The 26,319-nt window shown below is 48.4% G+C and overlaps 1 protein-coding gene across 3 annotated transcripts; it reads left to right on the top strand.

Moving 5' to 3' along the window:
- The first annotated feature begins 1,536 nt into the window (after positions 1-1,536).
- On the top strand, positions 1,537-24,838 carry PWWP3A (PWWP domain containing 3A, DNA repair factor). Of its 3 annotated transcripts, none has more exons than XM_080673137.1 (14): positions 1,537-1,734; positions 2,718-2,842; positions 4,370-4,452; positions 6,169-6,239; positions 7,608-8,258; positions 9,577-9,684; positions 12,443-12,513; positions 14,254-14,330; positions 14,978-15,038; positions 17,011-17,086; positions 17,545-17,595; positions 18,146-18,582; positions 20,319-20,407; positions 23,053-24,838. In XM_080673137.1, exons 2-14 carry the CDS (start codon positions 2,786-2,788, stop codon positions 23,105-23,107), a joined length of 1,887 nt encoding a protein of 628 aa, XP_080529263.1. In that variant the 5' UTR covers positions 1,537-1,734; positions 2,718-2,785; the 3' UTR covers positions 23,108-24,838. The 3 variants fall into 3 exon arrangements, with proteins under 3 accessions (XP_080529263.1, XP_080529264.1, XP_080529265.1); XM_080673138.1 differs by having other exon boundaries at positions 1,559-1,729; XM_080673139.1 differs by having other exon boundaries at positions 1,587-1,879.
- The last annotated feature ends 1,481 nt before the right edge of the window (positions 24,839-26,319 follow it).

Below are 26,319 nucleotides of genomic sequence, written 5' to 3'. Positions count from 1 at the left end.
GTGGGAAATTCACATAAGCATGAAAATTCCAAAGACAGTGAGGCAGCATTGGGTATGTGACATTTTGGACAAAGGAGAAAAGGGGGGGAAAGGGTCTTAGATTTTAGAAATAACTGAGGAAGAGCAGAACACATGGTAGGTAATTCTTTTTTTTTTTTTTCTTTTTTCAAATATATTTTATTGGTTTATTACAGAGAGGAAGGGAGAGGGATAGAGAGTTAGAAACATCGATGAGAGAGAAACATCGATCAGCTGCCTCCTGCACACCCGCCACTGGGGATGTGCCTGCAACCAAGGTACATGCCCTTGACTGGAATCAAACCTGGGACCCTTCAGTCCGCAGGCCGATGCTCTATCCACTGAGCCAAACCGGTCAGGGCACATGGTAGGTAATTCTTAAAAAACAACCCAGAAACACTGGGACAGAAGGCAGCAAACAGGTCCCCATTTGACACCTTCCCACCTACCATACTCAATGCAAATTAGGCTAAGGCGACATCCTAAAATTTCCCTCCTGGATCTGGTCTTTGCCTCTTGAATCTCTGGGGCAGGAAGTGGGAGGGTCAAAGGTTCTTTCTGAGACTTGTTTCTTAACCAGCTTCACATTAATATCCCAAAAGGCAGCTTCAGGTGGCAAGTTTTGGTCCCCTTTGGTCCCAACCCCGGTTGTTGAATCCACAGATATAAAGGGCCAAAGGTGGAGCCAAAAGGTATAGAAAAGAGCCCTGGCCAGCGTTGCTCAATGGTTAGAGCGTTGGCCTGCGCACTGGTTCGATTCCCTTAGGGCTGGGGGAGATAAAGGTATAGGATCGGTGGTACAGGGTCTGCACACCTCACCCACACCCGCCTGGGTCAAGGGCCAACCGCATGGGGGGAAAATATCTGTGTAGAGGGCTGGGCATTCCCACGGTTTCAGGCCTCAGTGGGGGTCTTGGAACGCCAAGGATGAGGAGGGGCACGGACAAGGGAGACTATCATAATCTAAGTCATTTACCTCAATTGAAAAAAACACTAACATCATCACAGAGAGAGAGGCAGGGGCCCTTTGGATTGACTGCACAGTGCGCCGGCCTTCCAGGAGCCCTCCTTCCCCAGGTACTGGACTAAGTAAACAGGTTATTTGCAACACGCGCGGCCCCCTTTTGTGGGTGTGCGCGGGGGTGGGGGTGGGGGTGGGGGCCGGTGCTGAACTTGAATTGTTTCAGCAGAGGATCTTCAAGAATAAGAAGGCTCTCCAAGATTCTGGAAAGTTCCCTCAGGGTCCGCTGAGGCTACGGGCGCCCCAAGGCGGGTTTACAAAGAGTCTTGGGCCAAAACCCCTTATAAACTGTGGCAGAGAAGTGGCCGGAAGATGGAGGCCGCCCGCCAGCCAAGTCAGCCTCGTGCGTTCCTGCCCACCCGCGCCCGTCACTCACATTGCGCCCGCCAGTCCCGCGCCCACCTGTCAGTCACCCAGCCTCGCGAGCGGCCCGGCGGAAGGGGCGGGGCGAAGGCGCGGTTGCACACGATTCATTGGTCCGCTGGCGGGGAAACTCCGCGGCGCCGCGAGACTGGCTCCGCCCCGGACCCGGGGGAACGGCGGCGGCGGCGGCACGGTCTGCGGAGGTGGTGAGCGCAGGCGTGGGCCGCGGCGGCGGCTAGGGCGGCGCGGGTGCGACCGCCGTTGGGCCGCCGCGGCCTTCTAGATCTCCACGCCGGGCTTGGAGACGCCGCGCTCGCGAGGCCAGGGGTCCGGTGAGCCCCCGGCGGGCTGTACCTTTCGGGTCGGCAGGGACCGGGGATTGAGGCGGCCGTGCCTGGTGGGGGAGGAGCGAACCCCGAAAGACGCTTCTCGGGGCGTTGACCCCGCGCTGCCGCGGGAATCCCCTCCCCCTGCTGCGTGAGCTGCTCCTCTGTTCACGACTAACCTCTACTGCCCGACCCTCCCCTTCTGCAGCACCAACTCCCCCCCTGCATGAACTCCTCTGCTGCGTGAGCCCTCCTCTGCTGACCGACACCCCCCCCACTCTGCTACCTGCAACCCTTCCGTTGCTGCCCCCAAGTCTCTTCCTCTGTCGCTTGTACCCCTCCTCTGCTGCTCGAATCCACTCCTTTACTGCCTGAATTCCTTCTGTTGATCAAACCGCTTTTCTGCTGCCTTAAGCTCCTTCTCTGCATGAACCCCCACCTTTGCTGACTGGCCGCCCTACGCTGCTGTGGTGAACCCCTCCTTTACACAGACGATGCCCCCTCGTCCCCTTTACGTTTGTGCTGACAGCCCAACCAGCTTTCCCATTGATGGAAGGAGCGTCTGCAGCTGTCCCATCCTTCAGGGACATGGCGGCTAAAAGAGCAGGCCTTTCCCTCCGATTTTATTTTTTTTTGCTCTGCGGTCAACTGTTAGCGCCCTAAATGGGGGAGGGTTATGGATTTTGTTTGTTTAAAACGCTTCCCCTGCTGAAGTCCTGAGACAGCCTTCAACATAGAGATGATTTATTTAGGAGCCTTTAAAAAACAATCTAGACACAGCCTTTGGGGAGGGAGTTTGGCTATTTTATTTATGAAAACAAACAACAGGTGCCTGGGTACCAAGGCCAGTCATCTCGTTTTGGTATCAAGTATCTCTGTGCAGGGTTACACATGAGGATAAGCCCCCATAAAGTGGGCCTTAAGGGTTGTCTCGGTGTAAAAATCACCAGCAAACAACGTTAGAAACCACCCTGAAAATTTTGTTGCAGGGCCCTTTGCACCAGACCTTCAGGCACTTTGCATCTAATCTTTACCACTTGCCACATGAGCCCAAATCATGACGGACGCCAAGTATGTCCTCTGCAGATGGAAAGAGCGATTATGGCCTGCAAAGGTGACAGCATTATTTTCTAATTTCAGGAATAGAAATGACTTTTGGGTGACAAGTAAAATATTTATCAAGAGAGACTTAGGAGTTGCTTCAGTGGAATAATTGAGCCTGAACAGTTGGCTGCTGTTTCTGGTGGCACCAAATCTCATTCCCCATTTAATGGGGTTTTGGTGGAGTGCTTACAAGGTTAAACTGCTGGAAATGTGTGGTGTTTTTTTCACACTGAAAAAAAATTAACAGCTCTAAAAGGCATATATGGCAGTAACTCAAGGAAATTTCTGGCAGGGAGTCCTGTGATAGTAAATAATGGGAGGATCTAGGGAGACTTTCCAGCCAAGCCTGAGGAAGAGAGTCAAACCTAAAGGTAGAAACCCATCCTTGTCAGGGTCTGCCACTGACCTCTTGTGCCTGTTTCCCCACCTGCAATATCAGGAAGATTAGAATATCTTTGAAGTTCTGTGCTTTTATACTTTAAGAATTACCTGCTACAACATAAACTGATGAACAAAAATAGGTCCAGAGACAAACACTGAACAGACTGTCCAACCTCAGAGAAGGCAGGGGAGGGGGAGGTGGTAAAAGATCAATCAAAGGACTTGTATGCATGTATATTAGCATAACTAATGGAAATGACACTGGGGCGGTGGGGACTTGTCTTGGGGCCGTGGTCGGCAAACTGCGGCTCATGCAGCTCTCTGGCCCCTTGAGTGTGGCTCTTCCACAAAATACCACAGCCTGGGCGAGTCTATTTTAAAGAAGTGGCGTTAGAAGAAGTTTAAGTTTAAAAAATTTGGCTCTCAAAAGAAATTTCAATCGTTGTACTGTTGATATTTGGCTATGTTGACTAATGAGTTTGCCGACCACTGTACTTGGGGGTGGGAGTGGTGGTGGTGGGGGTCAATCGGAAAAAGGACACATATGTAATACTTTAATCAATAAGAAAAAGTCCATAATAGAAACAAAAAGATGGATATGTAACACCATGTTAGAAGTCCATACATGTTATGGAAAAAGAAAAATAGAATAAGTAAGGGGATTGTGGTGGATTGTTTTAGTAAATGGGAGATTGGGGAAACTAGGGTCATCAAGGGGAGGTTAGAACAAAAACTTAAAAGAAGTGGAGTTAGCCAAGCCAATATGTGGGAAAGAGATTTCTAGCAGAAGGAACAGCTGTTAAGATCCTAGTGCAGTGTATGCATGCATATTAGCATAAACAATGGACACAGACACTGGGGTGGTGGGGGCTTGCCTGGGGTGAGAATGCTTGTGGGGGGGCGTCAACTGGGGAAAAAGGAGACATATGTAAAACTAGACCAAAAAAAAAAAAAAGATCCTAGTGCAGGAATGGGTCTATTATGTTAATAAAACAGGAAGGAAATCAGTATGGTTGGGGTTGTGTGAGCAAAAGAAAGAGTACAGTAAAAAGTGCAAAAAATTATCTGCTACATTTGTACCTGTTGTCACTGCTTCTTACTCTGTGTCAATTGTTTGTTGTGTCTTAATAACAAGGATTTTTTTTTTTAAACATAGGTTTTGGCCAGAACTGAGATGTCAACAACTAAGAAAAAAAAGGGATTTTTTCTAAATGTTCAAATACTCTCCTTAGAAAAAAAGTTAAGTGTGACAGTTTTTTTCAAGACTTTATTTCCTTACTAGGGGCTCAGTGCATGAATTTGTACACCTTGAAAGGAACTGTGGGCTGCAAGGCTGCGGTGGGCACAGGGGCAGGTCTTGGCCCATCCTGTGCGCCCCTGCCTGGCCCTTCCTGCCACTGCCGCTCCACTGACGGCACAGAGCGATTGGGGCCAGCACCAGCAGTGGGTGCGAGTGGGGCTGGTGCCGTCAGTGGGTGTGAGTGGCGGCTGCTGCCCCGATTGCCCCTCAGGAGCAGGGAGAGGTAGAGAAGCCCTCAGGGGCAATCGGGGCCGGCAGCCACCACTCGCACCCACTGATGGCGCCAAGTGATCAGGACCAGTGCTAGACACCAGCAGCAGGTGCAAGTGCTGGACAGGACCACGGCATGTGGGAGCAAAGAATCTTCAGTAACCACCAGAGGCTCGCCCCGATGACAGCGACTGGTGCCCTGCCTTGGTCTGGCGCCCCCACTCACCTCCACCATCCCACTGCGGCCAACACCTGCCATGTTCCGCACACGCCCCCTGGTGGTCAGCGCACATCATAGCAATCGGTTGTTCCACCGTTAGGTCTATTTGCATATTAGCCTTTTATTATATAGGATAGGATGGGATTTCTGATTACCATGCCCCCACCAAAAAAGTGAAGTCCACACCTAAAGGCTTATTAAGCTAACTCTTCAGTTAATATAACTTCAGTTATTGTAACTGATTAGTGCTCATCATAATCTTAAGAAGAAAGTAGCTGATTTTAATTTTTTGTCAGTTTGGAAATTGAAGATCTACACAAGGCATTGTGTGATCTCCAGGGAGACCAGTATAAAAATGGAATAAATATAAAATTACACTAGGGTAAACTCTCATCATTGGTGTTCAAATAGGGGTATTTCCTGCCCACTGATTTATTTGTGTCTTCCTCCCCCCTCCAGAAATTTGTGTAATATTTTTGAAATAATTTGATTTTGAGTCAGTCCCTCTAATAAACTATGATTTAGAACTCAGAAGGCACACCTGATTCTGGCAGCACATTACTGTTCTCTTGATTACCTGAAATGGAAGGACATAAGATGATCTAGAATGAAGATAAAAATACTCAGATCAAGTAGGACTGGCATCGTGTGTCTGATGGAAGAATTCCCAATTCTAAATAGAGAATTAAAATAAAACCCAGTGGGCTTCCTTTGCAGCTCCCCACCCCTCTTTCTTCAGAGCCTCCTAAGCTTGTTTAGTCCCCAGCTCACACTTTCCCTGCGGCTGGGGAGGTAATTGAATACTGGAATTTGAAAGGAAAGCACATCCTTTTAAACTAGAACACACATGCTGGGATGTAAACATCTATTAGTGACATTATCTGTTCTCTGAAAATCTAACACAAGGAGTTATTTGTGCAGTTGAAAGTAGGATTTGCCTTACAAAAGTCACAATTTGAATTCATTTGTACTCTTAAATCCAGCCAACCTTTTCTGTCTTTTTAAAAGGGGAAAAAAAACCCACATAAAATATTCACTAGGGTCCTTGCTGACTCAAACCTCAGGCACATGGATTCCTAGTTGGCTGTAACTTGGTTTAAGTGGAAAGTTGAGAAGGAAGAAAACAAGCCTAATTCTTTTGTAATCTGAAGAAAACATGTTTGAAAATGTCTCCATGCCTTAGTGGGTAGCAGGTAGTATATAACAGTCATTTCTGTCCCTGCAGGGTGAGAGTGAAAAGCACAGAAGCCAAGATTCTGAGGAAGTCCCACATCGAGGACATTGCTGCCTTATTGGGTAAGGCACTGTGAGGCCTTAATAAAGGACGTGTAGGGACTTGCCAGTTAGTCTTGTCATCTAGAATTCCTATCATGGTGTTTATAAAATAGGGTCTGTATTCCTATGTCTTTGGAAAAGCAGCTGTTTATTTTTCAAAGCAGGTTTCACCCTTGCACACCCTGGGCATGTCAGCCATCACCTCTCAGTTGCCACCATCTGTTTGCTCAGGTTGTGTTGGAGGTCAGTTGTTTGAGGGTGCTTTTATATGAAACACAGGAAGTCCTGTGTTGATGGAGGTTATACCCGCTGAGCTGGGAGATTGCATTTGTCACCAGTTCCCATGAATAGCATCAGGTGTGTGTGTTGGAATGAATGAATGACGCTGTTTCAGCAGAGAGGCCAGGCTGAACTCAATGTCCGGAGTGCTCTTTCCTGCCTTTGAGATGCTCTTGCAGAAAAGTATGGAAAATTGACCTGCCAACAAGGAGTCTTTTCAGTCGGCTATTTCCCACCCTACCCTCCACCTCAGAATGCATTCCTCCTAAGTTCTTTTTAATATATTTTTTATTGATTACAGAGAGGAATGGAGAGAGCGAGATAGAAACATCAGCGATGGGAGCCCTAACCGGTTTGGCTCAGTGGATAGAGCGTCGGCCTGCGGACTGAAGGGTCCCAGGTTCGATTCTGGTCATGGGCATGTACCTTGGTTGCGGGCACATCCCCAGTGGGGAGTGTGCAGGAGGCAGCTGATTGATGTTCTCTCTCATCGATGTTTCTAACTCTATCCCTCTCCCTTTCTCTCTGTAAAAAATCAATAAAATATATATTAAAAAAAGTAATTGGAGTTTAAAAAGAAACATCAGTGATAGGAGAGAATCATGGATCGGCTGCCTCCTGCACGCCCCCCACTGGCAGTCATGCCTGTGCCCTGACCAGGAATAGAACCATTCATAGGGCGACGTTCAACCCCTGAGCCACACCAGCTGGGCCCTCCCAATTCTTTATTTCCTTGGAGTAGGTTCTTATTGACCTTGATTGAATTGGAAGTTGTCAGACTACAAGAGGATTTATGAAACATATGAATATGTTTTGCTGGCAAGATTATTTTGTAATCTGGAGGAATTTATTTTTGTCACTCAATCAGGTTAGGGTTACTCAATTTGTTCTTTTAAAAAACCCAGCCCCGCAGCCCTGAATGCAGACCACAGCCAGTTACCGTTTTGCAGCCCTGTCCCCTCTTTGGGGAAGACAGAGGGGAGAAGTGTCAGTTCTCGCTTTAGGTGGAAAACTAGCTATAGAATGAGACGGAGCCTGTAAAGTGATGCTCTGATGGTAGTGCCCGGGCACCTGGACGTCACCAGGCTTTGTTTATTTACCATCCTTCAGCCTCACAGAACAAGGTTTCAGCCAAACCTGTGGAGGAGTTGACCTACAGACGGTCGCTTAGAGTGGCTCTGGATATTTTAAATGAGACAACACATTCTCATCAAGAAAACTCTTCAAGGGAAGAAAGAACTGTGTCTGCAGGAGGGAAGCACATGGAACTAGCATCCTCACTCTGTGGTCACAACGCTTCATCTCTTCTCCATGAGGGGGTGTTGGGCAGTTCTGGACCTGAGAGGAGGGAACGCGTACACCAGAAGCTGTTGGGCTTGTCCACTAGTGAAAATGAGATCAAGTGCCAAATGGACCACAAGAAGGGGATTGGGGAAAGTGAAAGCCCACTTACCCTGGTGGTCTCAGCTGGAGGTGGCTCTCAGGACCGGAGTAAATCAAGAATACACCTCAAAAATGGGTCGACCCTGAGTAAAAGGGGAAGAAATTTGGCACAGGAGCCCAGCAGGCATCTGAATGGCTCTTCACTTTCAGTGGGAGATCAGGAAAGAGAGAGTGAGGGAGAGACGGACAGCCCTGCAGTCCTGAACTCACCTTCTGCAGCTACGGAGCAGGGTCTGTGTGCCAAAGGTCGCCACTCAGTTTTGCCATCAGGCAGCCCCACTGTGCACCTAGCCTACCCGGATGTTCAAGGCCCACCCGGTAAGCAGCTGTGCTCTGGTGGCAGCCAGAGGTCTGGGCTAAGGGGTTGCATGATTCTGGGAAGTGCCAGTAGGCTTGGCCCTTCCATCCTCCTCACTCCCTCAGATAACACAAGTCTTTATGTCCTGGAGGAAGGTAGGTCTATTCCAGTGCTGGGACAGGGTGGGGTTCTGATCTTCCCTCAGCCAGATCCAGAGCCAGGCCCCATGTATTTTTAACCAGATCTTAATGAGATCAGTACCAGAATAGATCCAGAACAAAGATTTCCCAATTCCTTTTTTGTCTGACTCTTTTTAAAAAGAAATATATTTTATTGATTTTTTACAGAGAGGAAGGGAGAGGGATAGAGAGTTAGAAACATCGATGAGAGAGAAACATCAATCAGCTGCCTCCTGCACACCTCCTACTGGGGATGTGCCCGCAACCAAGGTACATGACCTTGACCAGAATCGAGCCTGGGACCTTTCAGTCTGTAGGCCGATGCTCGCTGAGCCAAACCGGTTAGGGCTCTTGAACTGGGCTTTAATGACTCCACTTCTCCCCATATTTGTATAGTTATTTTTGTTTTGAAGGGGAGGGAGGAGTTGGAGTGGGGCCTGGGGCAGTGTGCCTGCAGACATGTTGTGGGAGGCACTGTAGTTATAAGAATGCTCCCTTCTAGGATTGATTCCTTTTTTCTTAAACCATTGCAGAAGTGAGAACATGGGAATCTCTAAGTGATGAACTCACTATAGAGGCTCCTAACTTCCCGTATAGACACATTTCTATGCAGCTGCAGTCAGGCTCAATGATTTTTTCCCATTTTCACATCGTAACATCCCACTTATTTTTGAAACACTAATTGAGAAATCTTCATTTCTCCTTGCTGGGGTGTCTAGAGTTCTCACTACCCACCTACTGCCCAGGGTTCTGCCCTGAGTCCAAACTTCCTTCATGAGGCCCATACCCTGGCATATTTGCAGGCTGCAGGGAACTGATATGCACCTCCCTGTGTTCCGACTACAGCCCTGCCTTGTCTCCCAGTTGTATCACTGTCCCTGCATATTCACTGAGTGCTTTACACCCAAAAGGGATCCTGCCCAGAATCCAGTCAATCTCTTGTGACTTCCACTGCTTTTTTTCCTTCCAGACTCGACATTCCCTCTCTGTCTCATGTATTTATCTTTTAAATGCCCTCTAATGGAAGTGTACCCCACTTGAATCGGGCACTGTGGAAGTCTGTAACATGGATCTGTTTTCACTTACGGTCACAGATCATGAAGTGTTTTTTGGGGGATGAGTCATTCACCATGAAAGTCTAATCTGACATTTTTGGCAGACCATCAGTCTTCTGAAGAGTCAGTGGAGTTTGATCCTGTTAATTCCATCCTGGAGGAGGAGGAGGAGGAAGAAGAGGAGGAGCCCCCAAGAATCCTTTTATATCACGGTAAGGCTTGAGAATGACCCAGGGGTGGTAGGAGCACTCTCGGATGTCTCAATCCTCTGGAAGGAAATATGCATTCCTGGACCACTGACACCTTTGCCTGAAGGTCTATTACTCTTTCATTTTTCTCCTACTAAGCCAAGACCTTGGAAAGTGCCTCATTTTTGGTTCCCTGCCTTAAGCTTAACCACACAAAGGAAGGAGGGACTCCTTGTCAGCACAGAGCTGTCTTTCCTTGTCCCTCATGGGAACAGGACAGTCAATTAAACAGGTGGGCTCCCCAGCCACCGTTGGAATGTGGCCTGGCACCTCTTATAGGCCTTTGGAGATGGTGCCTGTGTGTGTCTTTTAGAGGCAGGAGTTCTCTCCCTCCCACACATGTTGCCTGCTCTGAACAGACCACCCTGGACAGATAAGAGCTGTGGGCCCAGAATGTACACCAACAACACCAGTTCCTTTAGTTTTCTGAAATAATTGACTGAGAAACAGTTCCCTTGTTAGACTTGCCCATTACCCTCTCAGGTTAACAGAATCTAGTTTTTTTTCTTTTTTTAACCTTTTGATTTTGAAAGAATTGTAGATTCACAGGATGTTACAGAACTAACACAGGGCAGGATGGAGACCTGTCCCCTAGCCTTTCAATGGCAACAGCTTGCAGGACAAGGAAGCCACGTGGGTACAGCTCCAGAGTGTTCCATGTCTCCCATGCCACCTACATTCCCTTGTCACACCGTCTTTTTCCAGAAATCACCAAGTGCTTTTCTCTCACTGTCACTGTACTTAAAGGTTTGCATTTTCCTTATTTTTACTTGATAATTCAGACTTTTTTATTAATCCTCCTCTGAGGATATTTTTTCCATTGATTTCTAGAGAAAGTGGAAGGGAGAGAGAGAAACATCTATTGGTTGCCTCCTGCACATGCCTCAATTGGGGTTAGGGAACCTGAAACTGAGGTATGTGCCCTTGACCAGTAATCGAACCGCGACCCTTCGGTCTGTAGGCCAACACTCTAACCAGTGAGCACTGGCCAGGGCATAATTCGGCCATTTTTTACATTTCCACATGGTCTTCTGATTATTCTCAGTGGAAACTAGTTACTATTTACTAGGAGTGATGAGTGATTACATACTGAGCCTTCGCCACCATCAGTGTCTAGATTGTCCCACAGCTCTGGGGCTACAGTGTCTGTGGCACATGCTTCTGGGAAATAACTCCGTAACATCAGTTCCTGGAGCAGGGCTTCCTGGGCCACAGAAGGGACACTGCCTTCTTTCAGAGGAGCATTTCCATCCCCACAGCCACCAGCAGGGGGTCAGGTTGCCTTGGCCCCCAAACGTGGGTATTTGCTTTTTCTCCTGGTTTCTGCTTCCATTTGGTGTGGGTATTCCCGGTTACCATGATCGTCTGAATGTTTACTGGTGATCCCTTAATTGGCCATCTGCACCCTGACCCATTGTCCTCTGAGAAAGGGAGACTTCTCACAGGAAAACAGCCCCTCACAGACCTGTGGAAGGCGGTTTCCCAGTTTGCCTCTGTCCTCCCTTGGTCTTGCTTCTCATTCGATAAACTTTTAACTGATGGATAGTTGGACAGCACGCTTTCCCTTCTCCCACAGTAGTGTCAGACAGAGGATCTTGGCTCTTTGTCAAATACCAGCCTGTCTTCTCCAAGGTTTTGTTACCCGATTTTTTTTTTAATATATATTTTATTGATATTTTACAGAGAGGAAGGGAGAGGGATAGAGAGCTAGAAACATCGATGAGAGAGAAACATCGGTCAGCTGCCTCCCACATACCTCCCACTGGGGATGTGCCCGCAACCAAGGTACATGCCCTTGACCGGAATCGAACCCGGGACCTTTCAGTCCGCAGGCCGACACTCTATCCACTGAGCCAAACTGGTTTTGGCTACCCGATTTTTTAAACATTTAAATTATTTATTCATTTAGGAGTTTTTGGTCGAAAATAGTTTAATTTTGTTCAGAAATAATTTTATAGTTCTCTGATGGTTATTTAAATAATTCTCCTTCTTTCCCCTTAAAGTCCCCATTTCCTCAGACAGATGAGCTTCTCAGAAACTGAGTTCTCACGTGGGTCTTCATTGTGTGCTATTGGCTCCTTTCTGTTTTCTATCAACTTTTTTAAAAAAATATATTTCTTTATTGATTTCAGAGAGGAAGGGAGAAGGAGAGATAGAAACATCAATGATGAGAGAGAATCATTGATTGGCTGCCTCCTGCACCCCCCCCCCACCCCACTGGGATCGAGCCCGCAACCCAGGCATGTGCCCTTGGCTGGAATCGAACCTGGGACCCTTCAGTCCGCAGGCTGATGCTCTATCCACTGAGCCAAGCTGGCTAGGGCACTATCAACACTTTTAAAAAAAGTTTATTTTGGAGTAATTCGAGATTTACAGAGACGTTAACATGATACAGAGTCTTTGCTACCAGCTTCTCCTGTTTCACAAACACTATGTGACTATGGCATGTTGTCACCATTTGGAAACTAACAAGGTGTCTCACTCTTAACTGCTCAGTGTGCTTGTCCAAAATCGAACCCGTGACCCTTCGGTTCTCAGGCCAGCAGTCTGTCCACTGAGCCAAACCAGCTAGGGCAGTCCTTGTGATCTTTTAAGTGAACTGTGGTAACATCATATTTAAACATTATCACAGTAACTGTTTTCTCAAGCTGATGCATTTGCTGCTTGCCATGGATCTGACTTATCTGTTCTGTCTTTTTGTGTTTTTTCTTTTTAATTCTAGAACCAAGTTCGTTTGAAGTAGGAATGCTGGTCTGGCTTAAATACCAAAAGTACCCCTTCTGGCCTGCAGTGGTAAGAACAACTCTATCTCCTAAGTGCAGTTACTTGGCACCCTCAACAATTGAACCTGGGCAAATGTTTTCACATTATTACTAGGAAAAGTGATGGGCTTATAAGTAGGATTTCTGAAGACACATGTACCTAAATAAAGGGAGTTTAGTCATTGTGTCACCATTGATAAAGTTTATAGGTCAGATTTTTACCAACGAGGCTTAGAAAAACCTGCTTGGAAAAATAAAATCCACAATTTGTTCATTTTAAATGTGCATTTCAGAGTTTCTCCTCTGTAGGAGCTTTTTAATCTTTTAGATTTTGGGGTAGGAAGCCATTGTGCATATGAAAAAGCATTTGAGGTCCTGGCTGAAGAGCTCATTTGGTTAGAGCTGTGGTCGGCAAACTGTGGCTCGCGAGCCACATGCGGCTCTTTGTCCCCTTGAGTGTTGCTCTTCTACAAAATACCACGTCCTGGGCGAGTCTATTTTGAAGAAGTGGCGTTAGAAGAAGTTTAAGTTTAAAAAATTTGGCTCTCAAAAGAAATTTCAGTCGTTGTACTGTTGATATTTGGCTCTGTTGACTAATGAGTTTGCCGACCACTGGGTTAGAGCATAATCCTGATAATGCCAAGGTTGCAGGTTCAATCCCCAATCAGGGCACATATAAGTATCAACCAATAATGCATAAATAGTGGAACAACAAATGATGTTTTGTGGGGGTTTTTCCTCTCTCTTTCCTCCTCCTTCTCTCCCTCTAAAATGAATCAAATTAATAAATAAAAAATAAATAAAAACAGGCATTTGAGATCCTGCCCAGTGACCCACTGTGGTGAATAAGCTTAAATGTAGCCAAGTTTGAGGATTTGCTTTTAAGCTGGATGTTGCAAACAGTCAGTTTATTGTTTAGGGCGGCAAAGGCACTGTCTTGGCCTACTCTTTATCCTTCTTCAGCTGAGACAGGATCTGCATAATTCTAGCCAGAGTTCTTTAATTTTTAGTGAGAGACAGTGGCCTTTTAAGTTGGAAAGGTATTAGTTGTAGTCAGGAGGAGTTCTGTTCTCTGGATGAGTCTGACCTGCAGTCAGCCGGGCCTCCTTGCACAGGGCAACAGCATGGCTTCAGGAAGGGCAGAACCAGACCCTGCAGTATTTGTGGATAGAATTTGTAGCTTGAACACACATCTGGTGAGCTGGGCGTTCAGAAAGCCCCGGGACAATTGTGGTAGCCTTTATCGGGGCCTCCTCCTCCCTCCAATACCCTCTTCCCAAGAGATGCCACAGCCTGCTTACAGTAGGCACCCTTTTCTCGGCCCTTTCAGCCCTTTCCTCATTTCCAACAGTTCCCTGGGAGCCCTGCTGGTTAACGGGTCACCAACATGACATTCTTGGGGCATGGATGTCCACACCCACCCTTGTCAGTGAACCCTGTGTACAGAAAGGGGCTCCTTGGCCCTTTCGTCCAAGCACGTGGGTTTGAGTCAGGCCCTGCAGAAGTAGTTGCTTTTATTTAAAATTTTAAGAAAACCCTGCCTGATTCTGCTCAGTTGTCAAATCCCTTAGAGCCATGCATGCAGCAAAACTTGGGCAGTTCCTAAGCACGTTACCATGTGGACTTCACTTCAGTCCCCCAGCCAGCGGCATTCCCTGTCCCAGGTGTCAGTTGGTTACCTCTTGCTCAATGAGATGGTGTCAATAAAGGATTTAAAACCCATGGCTTTTCCTAGGTTCTTGATGCTTTGTTTTCTTGGCTTTGTCCATAGGTCAAGAATGTCAAGCGGAGAGAAAAGAAAGCGAGTGTGCTTTTCATCGAAGGACACATGGACCCGAAAGGGCGAGGGTGAGCCCATCATCCCTGGCTCTTTACGGACACTTTCCAGAATAGGAGCTGGGGAGCAGGCAACCGGGGCCTGCTAGGTCACACAGCTCAGTTTTCCAACCTTTATTTGTGGGCGTAGAAAGGCCATCCAGCTACACATGCACCAGACCCCATTTCCCAGAAACTAGCAAAGGTGGCTCCCTCCATGCAGGTTGTGAACAGGGACCCTCCCTCATTCTGAGTTTTGTCATGTGGGTAGTTGTCGGTCTTTCTCTACTCGATCTTCGTCCTGGGATGAGAATATACACAATGTGTCACTGCTCCCAGCGAGCTCAGCAGGCACCACACCACTCTGCACTGAGGCTACTGTAGAGCTGCTCCTCTCTGATCCTCTGGCACTTCGGTGCTGCCACCCCTCCTTTGGTCACCAGCAGTGTAGAGATTGGGCCCTGGCATCAGTACAGTGGCCCCAGCTGTGTCCCTTTAGGGACCCACTCAAGGGTACCTGCCACTCCAGGGCATGGCTCCAAGGGGCTTCCTTGGGCAGCGGGGCACAGCAGTTGCCTTGGGTGACCTGGTCTGGCAGAGGCCCCTCCTAATGGTCAGAGGAAGAGAATGTCTGTTCACGTGGTGCCTTACGTCTGTTACCTTGCCTCTGCTTTCTGCAGCATTACAGTGCCTCTCAAGAGGCTGAAGCACTTCGACTGTAAAGAGAAGCAGGCGCTTCTGGTAGGTGGCTTGTTATCTGTGCTTCACTAAATAGCTCCCTTATGATTGGTGACAGTATTCTTTGTGTAGCCTTTGAAATCATTATCATAGGGTACTAGCACCTGCCCTGTCTGCTTTGGCCACTACCCTCAGGGGTTCCTGCAGGGGCCCTCAACTACCCAGGAGCTTGCCACTTGTCTTCCTTGTGGTTCAGGGGTGGAAACAGGCTGTGGCAGGGGAACCGTTTGTCCCGGGTTAGGGGCTAAGGTGGCAGAGAGGCTGGACATGAGGCCTGTTCCCTCTGGCTCCTTCTGAGTCCGCCCCTTGCGATGAGGCACAGGGCCTCTTGGAGTAAGGACCCTGCCCACCCGGTGCCTGAGCACAGCATGAGTTGGGGTCAGGACATCCCCAGGCTACCTGCTCTGCTTCCAGTGACCGAGTCCCCACAATTCTATGATCAGCTTTGTTATACATGAATCCATGAGCCATGAGGTGTTGCTCCTTCAAAACCCTGTCTGCTTTGAAACACTGCTCTATGTTGTTCCAGCTTTCAAAAAAAAAAAACAAACCAAAATTGGGCAGGGAGTTGAGGCTTCTGCCTGCACCCCACTGCAGGGGTTCCCATGGCAGTAGCCAGGGTTTCCTGGATTTGCAGGTTGGGAAGCAGTCTGTGTCTGAGCTGTGTCCTCAAGAGTGCTGCGATCTGGGAAGCCCGCTGCCCACTCCTGTGTTGTTTCCTGAGGATAGCAGGCCTCAGGCTGCAGGGGCAGGTGGGCGTTTGGAAGATTGGCTCCCATACCAGATTCTATCCCTTCCTTTTCCCCCCTGGTTTTCTCATCTTCACAACGTGAACCTTGCTCCATCTGTTTGTCTGCTACGTCTAACCCACAACCAGTGCTGGGTGCCCGATCCCCATCAGAGTGCGTGTCAATGGGGCCTGGTTCTAGTCTTACAGGGTTCTATGCTCCCTGAATGCCAATCTGTAAGTACAAGGAGCTACTCACCCAGCCTTCCAGGCCAGAAGCTACCTGACTCCTCTAAGTGCTATGTGCATTCTTAGGGTCCTGGTAACTTTCCCATGGCGGGGAGGAGGTGGGGCTGCAATGGTGCAGAAAGCAGAGTAGGAATCTTGCTTTAGGATTTGTTATGAGAAGATGTTGTGTGGGCCTCTTGTGGTCTAGCTTCCTGGAGGGCATCTGTGGCCAGCTTCCTATTCCCCTGTGAGATGAGTGTGGAGGGGAGCACGAGGTGTTGGGTCCTCTGAGTAGCAGTGAGCAGCACATCCAAGGGGTGGATGTGTCGCCTGTTCTAGAGGTTGATGGATTGGCTCTCACGGCCTCTGCTGGCCCTTGGGTGACTATCACTGCTTTGTGGCATTTGTAGGCTCCTGTGTGTCTCCTTCCCTGGTGCTACACTGTCTGCCATCCCAGGTGCCAGTTAGTTTGGCCTTCTCCCGCTAGAGCTGCTTGCTGTGCTTGCATCCCTTGCCTGCTTCGTGTGGTGACCACAGGAGGGTGGCCAGCCCAAGGCAGCAGTAACGCAAGATGTGGGTTCATCTTGAGTCTGTGGACATTTCCTGGGAACTCCTCCCAGCTCAGGGAGCCTTGCCGGTTATATTGTTCTTGGTTTGGTGGTGGCCAATGTCACTCCCTTAAGGCTTAGACTGCCCCTCTCTAAGTGCTGGGCACAAAGACATCTCTTAAAAGGATTTATTTCACACTTTAAGGTCCTCTCCCTATGATGGTCATGGCAACTACAATTCGAGGTGTTTATCCACCTTTCTCTTTGAGTCTTCAGGCCTCTCTGGCCCAGAGCCAGGCTCACAAGGGAGCAGCCCGGCCGCAGAGCTGGACCTTGCCAGGCATTCCCTGCCAGCCTTGGGAGCCTGCCTGAGGGTATCTGCTGGGTGCCCTTCCTAGATAAGGTTACTGAGCAGGCCAGAGGAGGAGTCCCAGCAGACTCCTATTGACACATGCTATCTCTCTCGTTGCAGAATGAGGCTAAGGAGGACTTCGACCAGGCTATTGGCTGGTGCGTCTCCCTGATCACTGACTACAGGGTCCGACTCGGTATGTGGGACCTCCACAGCCTTGGACAAAGGGAGCAGGTGGGGCAGCAGCGTGGGGCCTCCTTTGCAGACCGTCTGGTGGTAAAGGCTGAGTGCAGCCCATTCCCCATGGTAGTCTGGCGTAGCCCTTGACAGTTGTGTGCCCAGTACAGGTGTATAAGTAGACCCCAGGAAGAGGTGGTGATGTTGGACATGGACAAAAGATGGGGCCTCCTTTGAACCAGAGCTGGTTTCTGTCCATCCCAAGTTGGACTGTTGGGAATTGGGAATCTGAATCAGGCCTGTTAGCAGAAACTCCTGGCCTTTTCGTGGCCTCAGGCTCTATGCTGCACCAGCCCTTCCGCTAGAAGGGGTCTGATTGGGACTGATGTGTGGTCGGAGCATCTAGATCCTACAACCTGAAAGGGGTTTCCAGAGCATACCTCATGTGCGCCTTCTCCCCTTCTCCCTCCTCTGCAGGCTGTGGTTCCTTCTCTGGCTCTTTCCTGGAATATTATGCAGCCAATATAAGTAAGTCCACCAGCGCCTCTTGAAAAGTGTGGCCTGCTTTTTAGTCTAAAAGTAACAGGTCCCTAAGCCTTTTCCTGGATTGTGGGACCATTTAGCTAGTCCGGTATCCACAGGGCACCCCCAGGTCTCCTCTCCCTCCCTGCCATAGGGGCCTGGACAGCAGGTCCACTTCTAAAACTGCCCTGTCAGTGATAATGTCCCAACTTTAAAATACATATATGAACAGTACCTTTTGTCTTCCTTCCTTGTCTCTGTTTTCATTTAGTGATAGTCACACATATATACTGTCCCATTCCTCCCATCCTTAAAGAGGGAGATAGGTGAATTAATGCTTCTTTTGGGGGCTGGAGGAGCTCTGCTCTTTCAGGTTAAACTTGGCTAAAGGGCAGAGTTGGGGGAATGATGAGGGTCTGCTAGAGGAAGAAGCCTTTAGGAATGTGGCTGCTCCAGTGTCCCCATGGCCTGGGGTCTTCTCCATACCCCAAGGACGTAGTGAAGGGACCCCACCTGGCCAGCAGTCCCACAGACGCATGCCTTGCCTTCTCTATAGGCTATCCTGTCCGCAAGTCCATCCAGCAGGATGTCTTGGGGACCCGGTTCCCTCGGCTCTGCCATGAGGATCCTGAGATGCCTATGGCCGGGAGTCCCTGGGGCAGGAGGCAGCCCTGCAGAAAAGTCTTGCCTGATCGATCACGAGCTGCCCGGGACCGGGCCAACCAGAAGCTGGTGGAGTACATCGTGAAAGCGAGGGGCGCTGAGAACCACCTGCGGGCCATCTTGAAGAACAAGAAGCCATCCAGATGGCTGAAGACGTTTCTGAACTCGGGACAGTATGTGACGTGTGTAGAGACGTACCTGGAAGATGAGGAACAGCTAGACCTGGTGGTGAAATACTTGCAAGGGGTCTACCAGGAAACAGGCAGCAGGATGCTGACGCAGATCAATGGTGACAGAATCCGCTTCATCTTGGACGTCCTTCTGCCTGAAGTGAGTGGCCAGAAAGAAATTCTGTGTATGAGGGTGGTGGGGGTCTGTGGTATGGGCCCAACTATAGACCCAGCCCACTTTTGCCCAGGCATGGGCTGTACCAGGCATGGGCTGTACCAGGCATGGTGCTAGAATGTCACCCTTCCAAAATCTGCCTGGAGGCCCCTACTTCATGGGGTCCCAGCCCTCCTGGCCATTCCGTGGGCAGTGGCACAGGGCTAGGGTGTTCTGATCTCATCACCAGCCCTGGGGGAATAAGATGCAGGCTTCATCTGCATGACTGTTCCAGAATTTACTCTGGAAACGGGAATTTTAACTTGCCTCAGTACTGGTGCCAGGCTGGGCAAGGAGCAGACACAGCTCCTCGGTTACTGTGAAATTCAGAATGGGCACTGCTGGGTGTGTATGCATAGTGTGGACAAAATATTGACAAATGCAAATATGTTGAACTTTATAATTGTCATAAGTCCCAAATATATATATATGTCTATATGTATGTAATATATATATATATATATATATATATATATATATATATATATATATATGTATGTATATAAATAAATATATATAGAATATTGTGAACCCTTATGTGTTCATCACCTGCCTGGAATGGTGACCTCAGTCCATATGTGCCTCCAGTCCTTCCCCAAAATTATGCCTCCAGTCCTTCCCCCAAATTAGTTCTTTTGGGCGGGGGGGGAGGGGGGAATCCCAAACATGTAAAAAAAATTTTTGATATATTTTTTATTTTTTTTAATTGAGTTTAGAGAGAGAGGAAAGGGGAAAGAGAGAGAGAAAAACATCAACTCACTGTTCCAACTATTTATGCATTTATTGGTTGATTCTTATATATACCCTGACTGGGGATTGAACCTGCAACCTTGGTGCATTGGGATGATGCTATAACCAACTGAACTACTTGGCCAGGGCCCAAATGTTTTTTATTCATAAATCCTTGTGTATCTCTAAAATGGGATGATCCTGCTTCCTGGGAACATCTGGGGTTGTCACTGTAGGGGTGCTCCTGGCATCGAGGCGGTGGTGCCAATATACTCAACAACCCAGGACAGCCCCACAAAGAAAGACCTGGCCCTGATGTCTTTTGATATAACCACAATGCTGTTATTTCACCTAAAAATATTGACAGTGATTCCTTGATATCAGGCATCTTTATGTATTCAAATCATCACTGTTGTACCTTTTTATTTTTTAACAGTAAACTCAAAATTTTTCAAAAATGCACTTGTTGGTTTGGGTGCTGCCTTTTGTTATTATATGCTTTTAGTGACAGGAACTCTCCTCTTTAGTCCAGAAGATAATGTTACTGATTTTATTCATAAACTTGATTACTAGCAGAGATGTCACGGGTTCCATACATATCTTTTAAGCCAGTGGTCGGCATACTCATTAGTCAGCAGAGCCAAACTCAGTATCAACAGTACAACGATTGAAATTTCTTTTGAGAGCTGAAAACCGACTTCTGCGCATGGGCCACAAAGTTACAATCGCACTGTACGTGCACGCCCGCACGTGGTATTTTGTGGAAGAGCCACACTCAAGGGGCCAAAGAGCCGCATGTGGCTCACGAGCCGCAGTTTGCCGACCACTGTTTTAAGCCATAAATGGGGACGTGTCTGGAGGCCAGCATGTGGTCGAACTGGCCCCTTGCTAATACTTCAGAGCTCGGTGCTGAGAGTGGCCTGACCCGGTGTTGACCTGTTCCCCTCTTGCAGGCCATCATCTGCGCGATTTCTGCGGTGGATGCGGTAGATTACAAGACGGCTGAGGAGAAGTACATCAAAGGACCTTTGCTGAGCTACCGGTAGGCTGCTCAGAGCCTTGCCCCAACCATTTTACAACGTATCTTCCAAGGCTTGTATTTGCACACATGCTAGTAACTGGGACTGAGGCCCCTCTTCTTGATATGTTGGACTAGATACACTTTGGTAAATGAGTCACATAAACTTGAAAATATACATTAGCACTTGGCAGTTGAAATGCCAGACAAAGCCGGTGAAGCCAGCAATGGACGTGCTTGTCCTCTGTCGAGTTTGGGCTGTGGGCCCTGGACCCTGTACTGGATACATACCGAGGACCCATGTAGCACCCTATAGGGGCAGCCAGGGTGACCCCTGGACGTGCCCTCGGGCCTCTCTGCCTAATCTCTGATTGCTGAGAGCTGATACTGTATTTTCAACTCTCCCCTGTGCTGCAATGGTATGGCTGTTTGAGAACAGGAAGCACTCGTCCTGATGGGTATTCACCAGTCAGAGAAGGCTCTGATCAAGACGTTTTTCTCACATTGGTGTGGTTAGCTGCCCTTGGAGTTCTGGCCCCGGAGCCCCTAATCCCTTCTGGGCATGTTGCCAGGTCTTGCTGGAAACAGGCGTGGCTACGTGCCAGTGACAGGCTGAAGACTCAACTAGAGTCACAGGCTAGGGGCTCCCTCCAGGGCTGACTGGGCACTGTCACGGGACACTCGGGTGAAGACGCTCGGCATCCTTCCCAGGCAGGGCCCCAGCGTGTGCAGGGAGGGTTGGAGGGCTGCCTGCCGGCCTCAGTGGATGACAGGCCTCCTGTGCAGCTGCCCACAGAAGAGTCAATTGGCTCTGCATGCAGCTCACTTAACAGGACAGGAAGGGCCTTTGGAAACAAATTTGGCATCTCTGTTCCTGGATCTCAGGCCTGGCACGATCCATATACAAATCAAGATAGTGGTCTTGGAAGAAGCAGGGCAGAGTAGCTTCGTCTGGAGCAAACTTCTGCTCCTATGATCCTGTCTCCATCTCCACACTGTTCCCTCTGCTGGGTTGCCAGCATTAAGAGTGTGAGTTCTTTATAGCCTCTGCCTGCCATGAATATGTCAAATGCCCCCTGGAAATGCGGTTCACTGGCTGACATGACTGAATTAGGGTGAAAACACTGGCCCCATTTTATTCCTCGGGGACGTGGTCTAAGGAACACAATTAGTGATTAGCCTCTGTTTCTGTCCTTTCGCCCCAATTTTCAGCCACATGGTCTGTCTATCACAGGATCCATGTACCCGTGTTCCTCTTGTCTTATAAGTTAAGAGGTTGTGCACAAAACTGACTGTACTGTGCATTGCAAAGGTGTGTGTGCTGTTTCTGTTGCGCTCATTTTCAGGCTGCCTGTGTTTCTTGTTTTGAACTGACATGCACATTTACCTCTCCAACGTTCCTGTGTTTAGCTGAGCCACCTCAGAATTAATTTGTTTATTTATATCCTGAATGCAGTGGCCAGCCAAGTGATTGTTGACACAGTTTTTCTTAACTGGGAGTCACTTAAAAAGGACAATTTGAGCCCTAGACGGTTTGGCTCAGTAGATAGAGTGTCAGCCTGCAGACCCAAGGTCCCGGGTTCGATTCCGGTAAAGCGCAAATACCTTGGTTGCAGGCTTCTCCCCGGCTCAGGCCCTGGTAGGGGCATGTGCAGGAGGCAACCAATCCATGTGTTTCTCTCACATTGATATTTCTGTCTTTTTCTTCCACTCTCCCTAGGGATCAATGGAAAAATATCTTCGGGTGAAGATTAAACCCCCACACCCCAAAAAGGACAATTTGATATTTCATACTTTTAAAAATTATTTTGCCCTGACTGGGTTAGAGTGTTGGCCTTCAGACCCAAGGGTCATGGGTTTGATTCCCTGTCAAAGGCACATACTTTGGATGTAGGTTCCCCAGCCCTGGTAGGAGTGCCTGTGGGAGGTAATCAATCAATATGTCTCTCTCCCCACTCCCTCTTCCCTTCCACTCTCTAGAAATCAGTGGAAAAAATATCCTTGGGTGAGGATTAATTATTTGTTAAAATATATTTTATTGATTTCAAAGAGGAAATGAGAGGAAGAGAAAGATAGAAACATCAATGATGAGAAAAAATCATTGATTAGCTGCCTCCTGCATGCCTCCCACTGGGGATCGAGCCTGCAACCCGGGCATGTGCCCTGACCAGGAATCAAACCTTGACCTCCTGATACATAGGTTGACACTCAACCACTGAGCCATGCTGGTTGGGCGAGGTTTAATTTTTTTTATTTGGTAAAATATACATAATATAACTTTACCATCTTAAATCATTTAAACCTTTTCTTTTACTATGATTTTAATGGGGAGAAGGGAGAGAGAGAAAAACAACATTAGTTTATTATTCCACTTACGTATGCATTCATTAGTTGACTCTTGTATATGCCCTGACCGAGGATTGAACCCACAACCTGGGAGTATCCGGACAAGGTTCTAACCAACTGGACTATCTGGCCAGGGCCATCTTAACCATTTTTAAGTGGACAATTCAGCAGCATTAAACACATTCACATTGTCATGCAACCATCCCCACCATCACCCAGGACTTTCCAAACTGAAACTGCCCCCATCATACATCCACTCCTCTGTTTCATGCTTTTAAAAACACAATTACTAAAATGAAGTTGTCACTTTTTATCTTCTGAAGGGAAAAAGAAATATTTGACAACCAGCTCCTAGAAGAAAGGAACCAGCGATGCTGATGTGGGAAGGCGCCATCGTGTGTAGTGAGAGTTGCCAGAGGTCCCTGGGCTGTTGCACACGCTTTCTGAAGATGGAACTGGAGAGATGTGTACATCAGATCTGTCTATGGGTTTTTTTTTCCTGGCTTTTCAGGGAAGATACAGTTCCTGAAAGGTTTTTGAAAGGACAAAACTGACTCATTTTGCTTTATTTCATTACTTGCGACTGTACAGAATAGTTTAATATAAGGTACACATTTGTCTTTTTATGTTAAAAAGCATTGTATTCGATATTAAACAGGAGTTGTTGTTTTTTAAAGAGTCTGATAATGAATGTATAGCTCCAGAGATAATCATGTATTTTTCCATTTCCCCCCCTCCTTTGTGTGGTTTCCTCTTAAGATGGTTCCTGAGTTTGCTGTGCCTCCTTATACATTTTTTAGGAAAACCAGTATTTGTAAAAGGCAGAAACAAAGACCAGCTGCCTTCTTGTGCTTTAGCATTTGCTATGTTGCTCATGCAGGACAAGAGACAGACATAAATCTTTCCATAGCCTCTTTCTGCTCGGACTCAAGTCGGGGGGAGTCTCCGCTCCAGATGGATGTCGAGGCTGCCTGTCCCCTGTGGATTTCCATGCATGTCTCAGTGCTGAGCATTGTCACAGCCCAGCCAACCCTATTGTCTCAGTAATCTACATGGGTAGCTGTGATGATCCCATGTTTTCACTGCTCCCACATGGACAACTAAGGTCATTGTGTACATGCCTTGTACCCAGCTCTTGGTCTGGGAGCCATAGGATTGGGCTTGTTCCTGCCCGAAGCATGAGACGGGTCCCAGGGCCCCTGGCTTGGAATTCTAGCTGTATACAAACCCATGCCCCATTTTTAATTGGCCAGGCCTTGAACACGTACCAGTTAGAGCCACACACCAATGAGTTATTTATTCTAAGCTGATGCAACACTGTTGTAGTCAACATTGGTGATGTTAACTTCAAGGTCCTGCCCCATCATTATTACCCTGGCTTCATTGTCACCCATGATGACAGCGCCCTCTCTCCTGATACCCCCTTACCTGACAGGAATTACTGTAGATGACAGTCTGAAGGAGATTCTCCTGGCATGTGTGAGAGTAGGTGCCTGGTGCTCTGAGATGTTGAACAGGAAGGCACTGGTTGGTTAACAGGGTGTGCTGAAGAGATGGCATGAGATGCTGGGGGCCCCCGAACCCTGCCAGCGATCTTTGTCTCAGTTTATTTTGGTCAAATCTTAAGAGCAGGAAATTATTACATGTGGCTCTAACAGACCTGCTGTCATCCCTCCCAAGTTGGCCAGAGGGGTGACAGTATAGGGCCAGGTTTGGGAGAGGGACTGGTGGCCCAAAGCTAAGACCATAGTGGGTGAGGGTCTGCATCTCATGGGGAAGGCTCCTGATGTCTAGTAGCTTGGCCCTGCACAGGTCACTCTTCCTGGACCGAGTCCTCTATCCCCACACTGGAGGGCCCCAGCAGCACTGCCAAAATGGGCCTGGCTCCCTTCCAAAAGGTTACGGCATTGACAGTGAACAAATACACTGGCTGTACTTTTTGGATAACAAATGTCCATGAGGCCCCATGGAAACCCTGAGGTCCACATAGGCCTATTCCATTATTGTGAAGTATTTTTAAATTTCTGTTTCTTTGCTAATCTTCACTGTGTTTCAAGGCTGTGCTTGTAGACTTGAACCGTTAAGATGGGAAGTAAATGCCATTTTGGAGCTCTGACTGCTTTCCTGGGCTCCGCTTGCGGTCTCCCTCAGGTGGGTTTGGAGCTTGTGGGGTCCAGCCACAGCCCCATCCGGAGAGGCTTCTAACCACATCCTGGTCCCATGTCCCAACAGGGTGTTTTCAGCGCTTGCTGTGTTTTTGTGGATACCAAGTGTGTTTGTCTTCAAACTTTGTCCGGAGGCAAGGTTGCAGTGGTGGCTAGTGGGGTGGGTAGAGGTCTGTTCTCCCTCTACATGGGTGGTGGTAGTAGTTCAGGAAGTCACAACCAGCTTACCTGACAAGTGAGAAATTTCCTAGAAGGCCTGAGAGGTGGTCACTGCCTCTGGGGAAGCCAGTGCCACTCAACTGCTTCTCAAGTATGAAGAAGATGGACTTCACCCAGCACAAGGCAGGGCTGCAGCTGGGGCACCACACCCTCTTGCACCCACCATTCTCAATGGCAATGCAATGGCTTCCCTCCAGTGTTCTGGCAGCTGAGCCTGTATATCTCTTTCAGCAGGCTCTCCCCTCTGCACTGTTGACATGGGGCAGGGGTGGGGGACATCCTGGGCACTGGAGGAGGGTTTTGAGCAGCATCCCTGGCCCCTGCTGCTTGCCAGGAGCACTGCCATAAACTGATGGGGATCTTGCTATCTTTCCCTGTCACCATACCTATGGAGGCAGTGACTCCTGCCTGCCTCCTCCACCCTTTCCCCAAGGGCTTTGTCTAACTAGTTGCTCTAAGCTGCCAGCGCCTCTGCTGAGTTTTCTCTGCTGCCCCCTTGTCCTCCCCCAGGACCTCCTGAGACACTTTCCTCCAGCCCAGCCTTCCCCAGCCCATCCCTTCACTGAACCTCATCCAGACCCTGCGACCCTGCAACTACACAGATGCCTTCTCTATGGTCAGTTGACTCCCAGCACCAACCTGTACAGCAGAGCAGTCAAACTCACCCTCAGGGAAGTAGCCATTTTCTACAGAACCACTTCCTGGAAAGGGGATTTCATTGCATAGTATTGGCAAGTCTGTTATTTATCTTTAGAAATTATTTTTTTTAAGTAGCATATTCACAGGGTAAGAATCTCCAGCCACAGAGAAGCCTGTCTGCACAATGAACATGGGTCACTCTTGCACCAGATTCACGGCCTCTACTGACCCACATTTCCTGTGCTCCCTCTCTCCTCCTCCCCCTGTCCTATGTATCTCTTCTCCCTTTTCCCTCTCCCCTCTCCCCTCTCCCCCTCCCCTCTCCCCTTTCCCCTCTCCCCTCTCCCCTCTCTCCTCTCCCCTCTCCCCTCTCCCCTCTCCGCTCTCCCAGAAGACCTGGGTTCCTGAGGCAGGCTCTTTCTTCCTCTATTTATTGCTGTATAACAAATTGCACCAGATACCCAGGAGTTGGAAACAACATTCTGATTTCTGTGGGTTAGAAATTCAGGAGCAGTTTGGCAGGGAGGCTCTGTGGTCCCCTGAGGTCTCTCTCAGTCAGATTTGAGT

This window comes from Plecotus auritus, assembly GCF_963455305.1.
Source record: "Plecotus auritus genome assembly, chromosome: 6".
NCBI classification, from domain to species: Eukaryota; Metazoa; Chordata; class Mammalia; order Chiroptera; family Vespertilionidae; genus Plecotus; species Plecotus auritus.
Note: the sequence above shows the minus strand (reverse complement) of the source record. Positions and strands in the feature narration are given on the sequence as shown.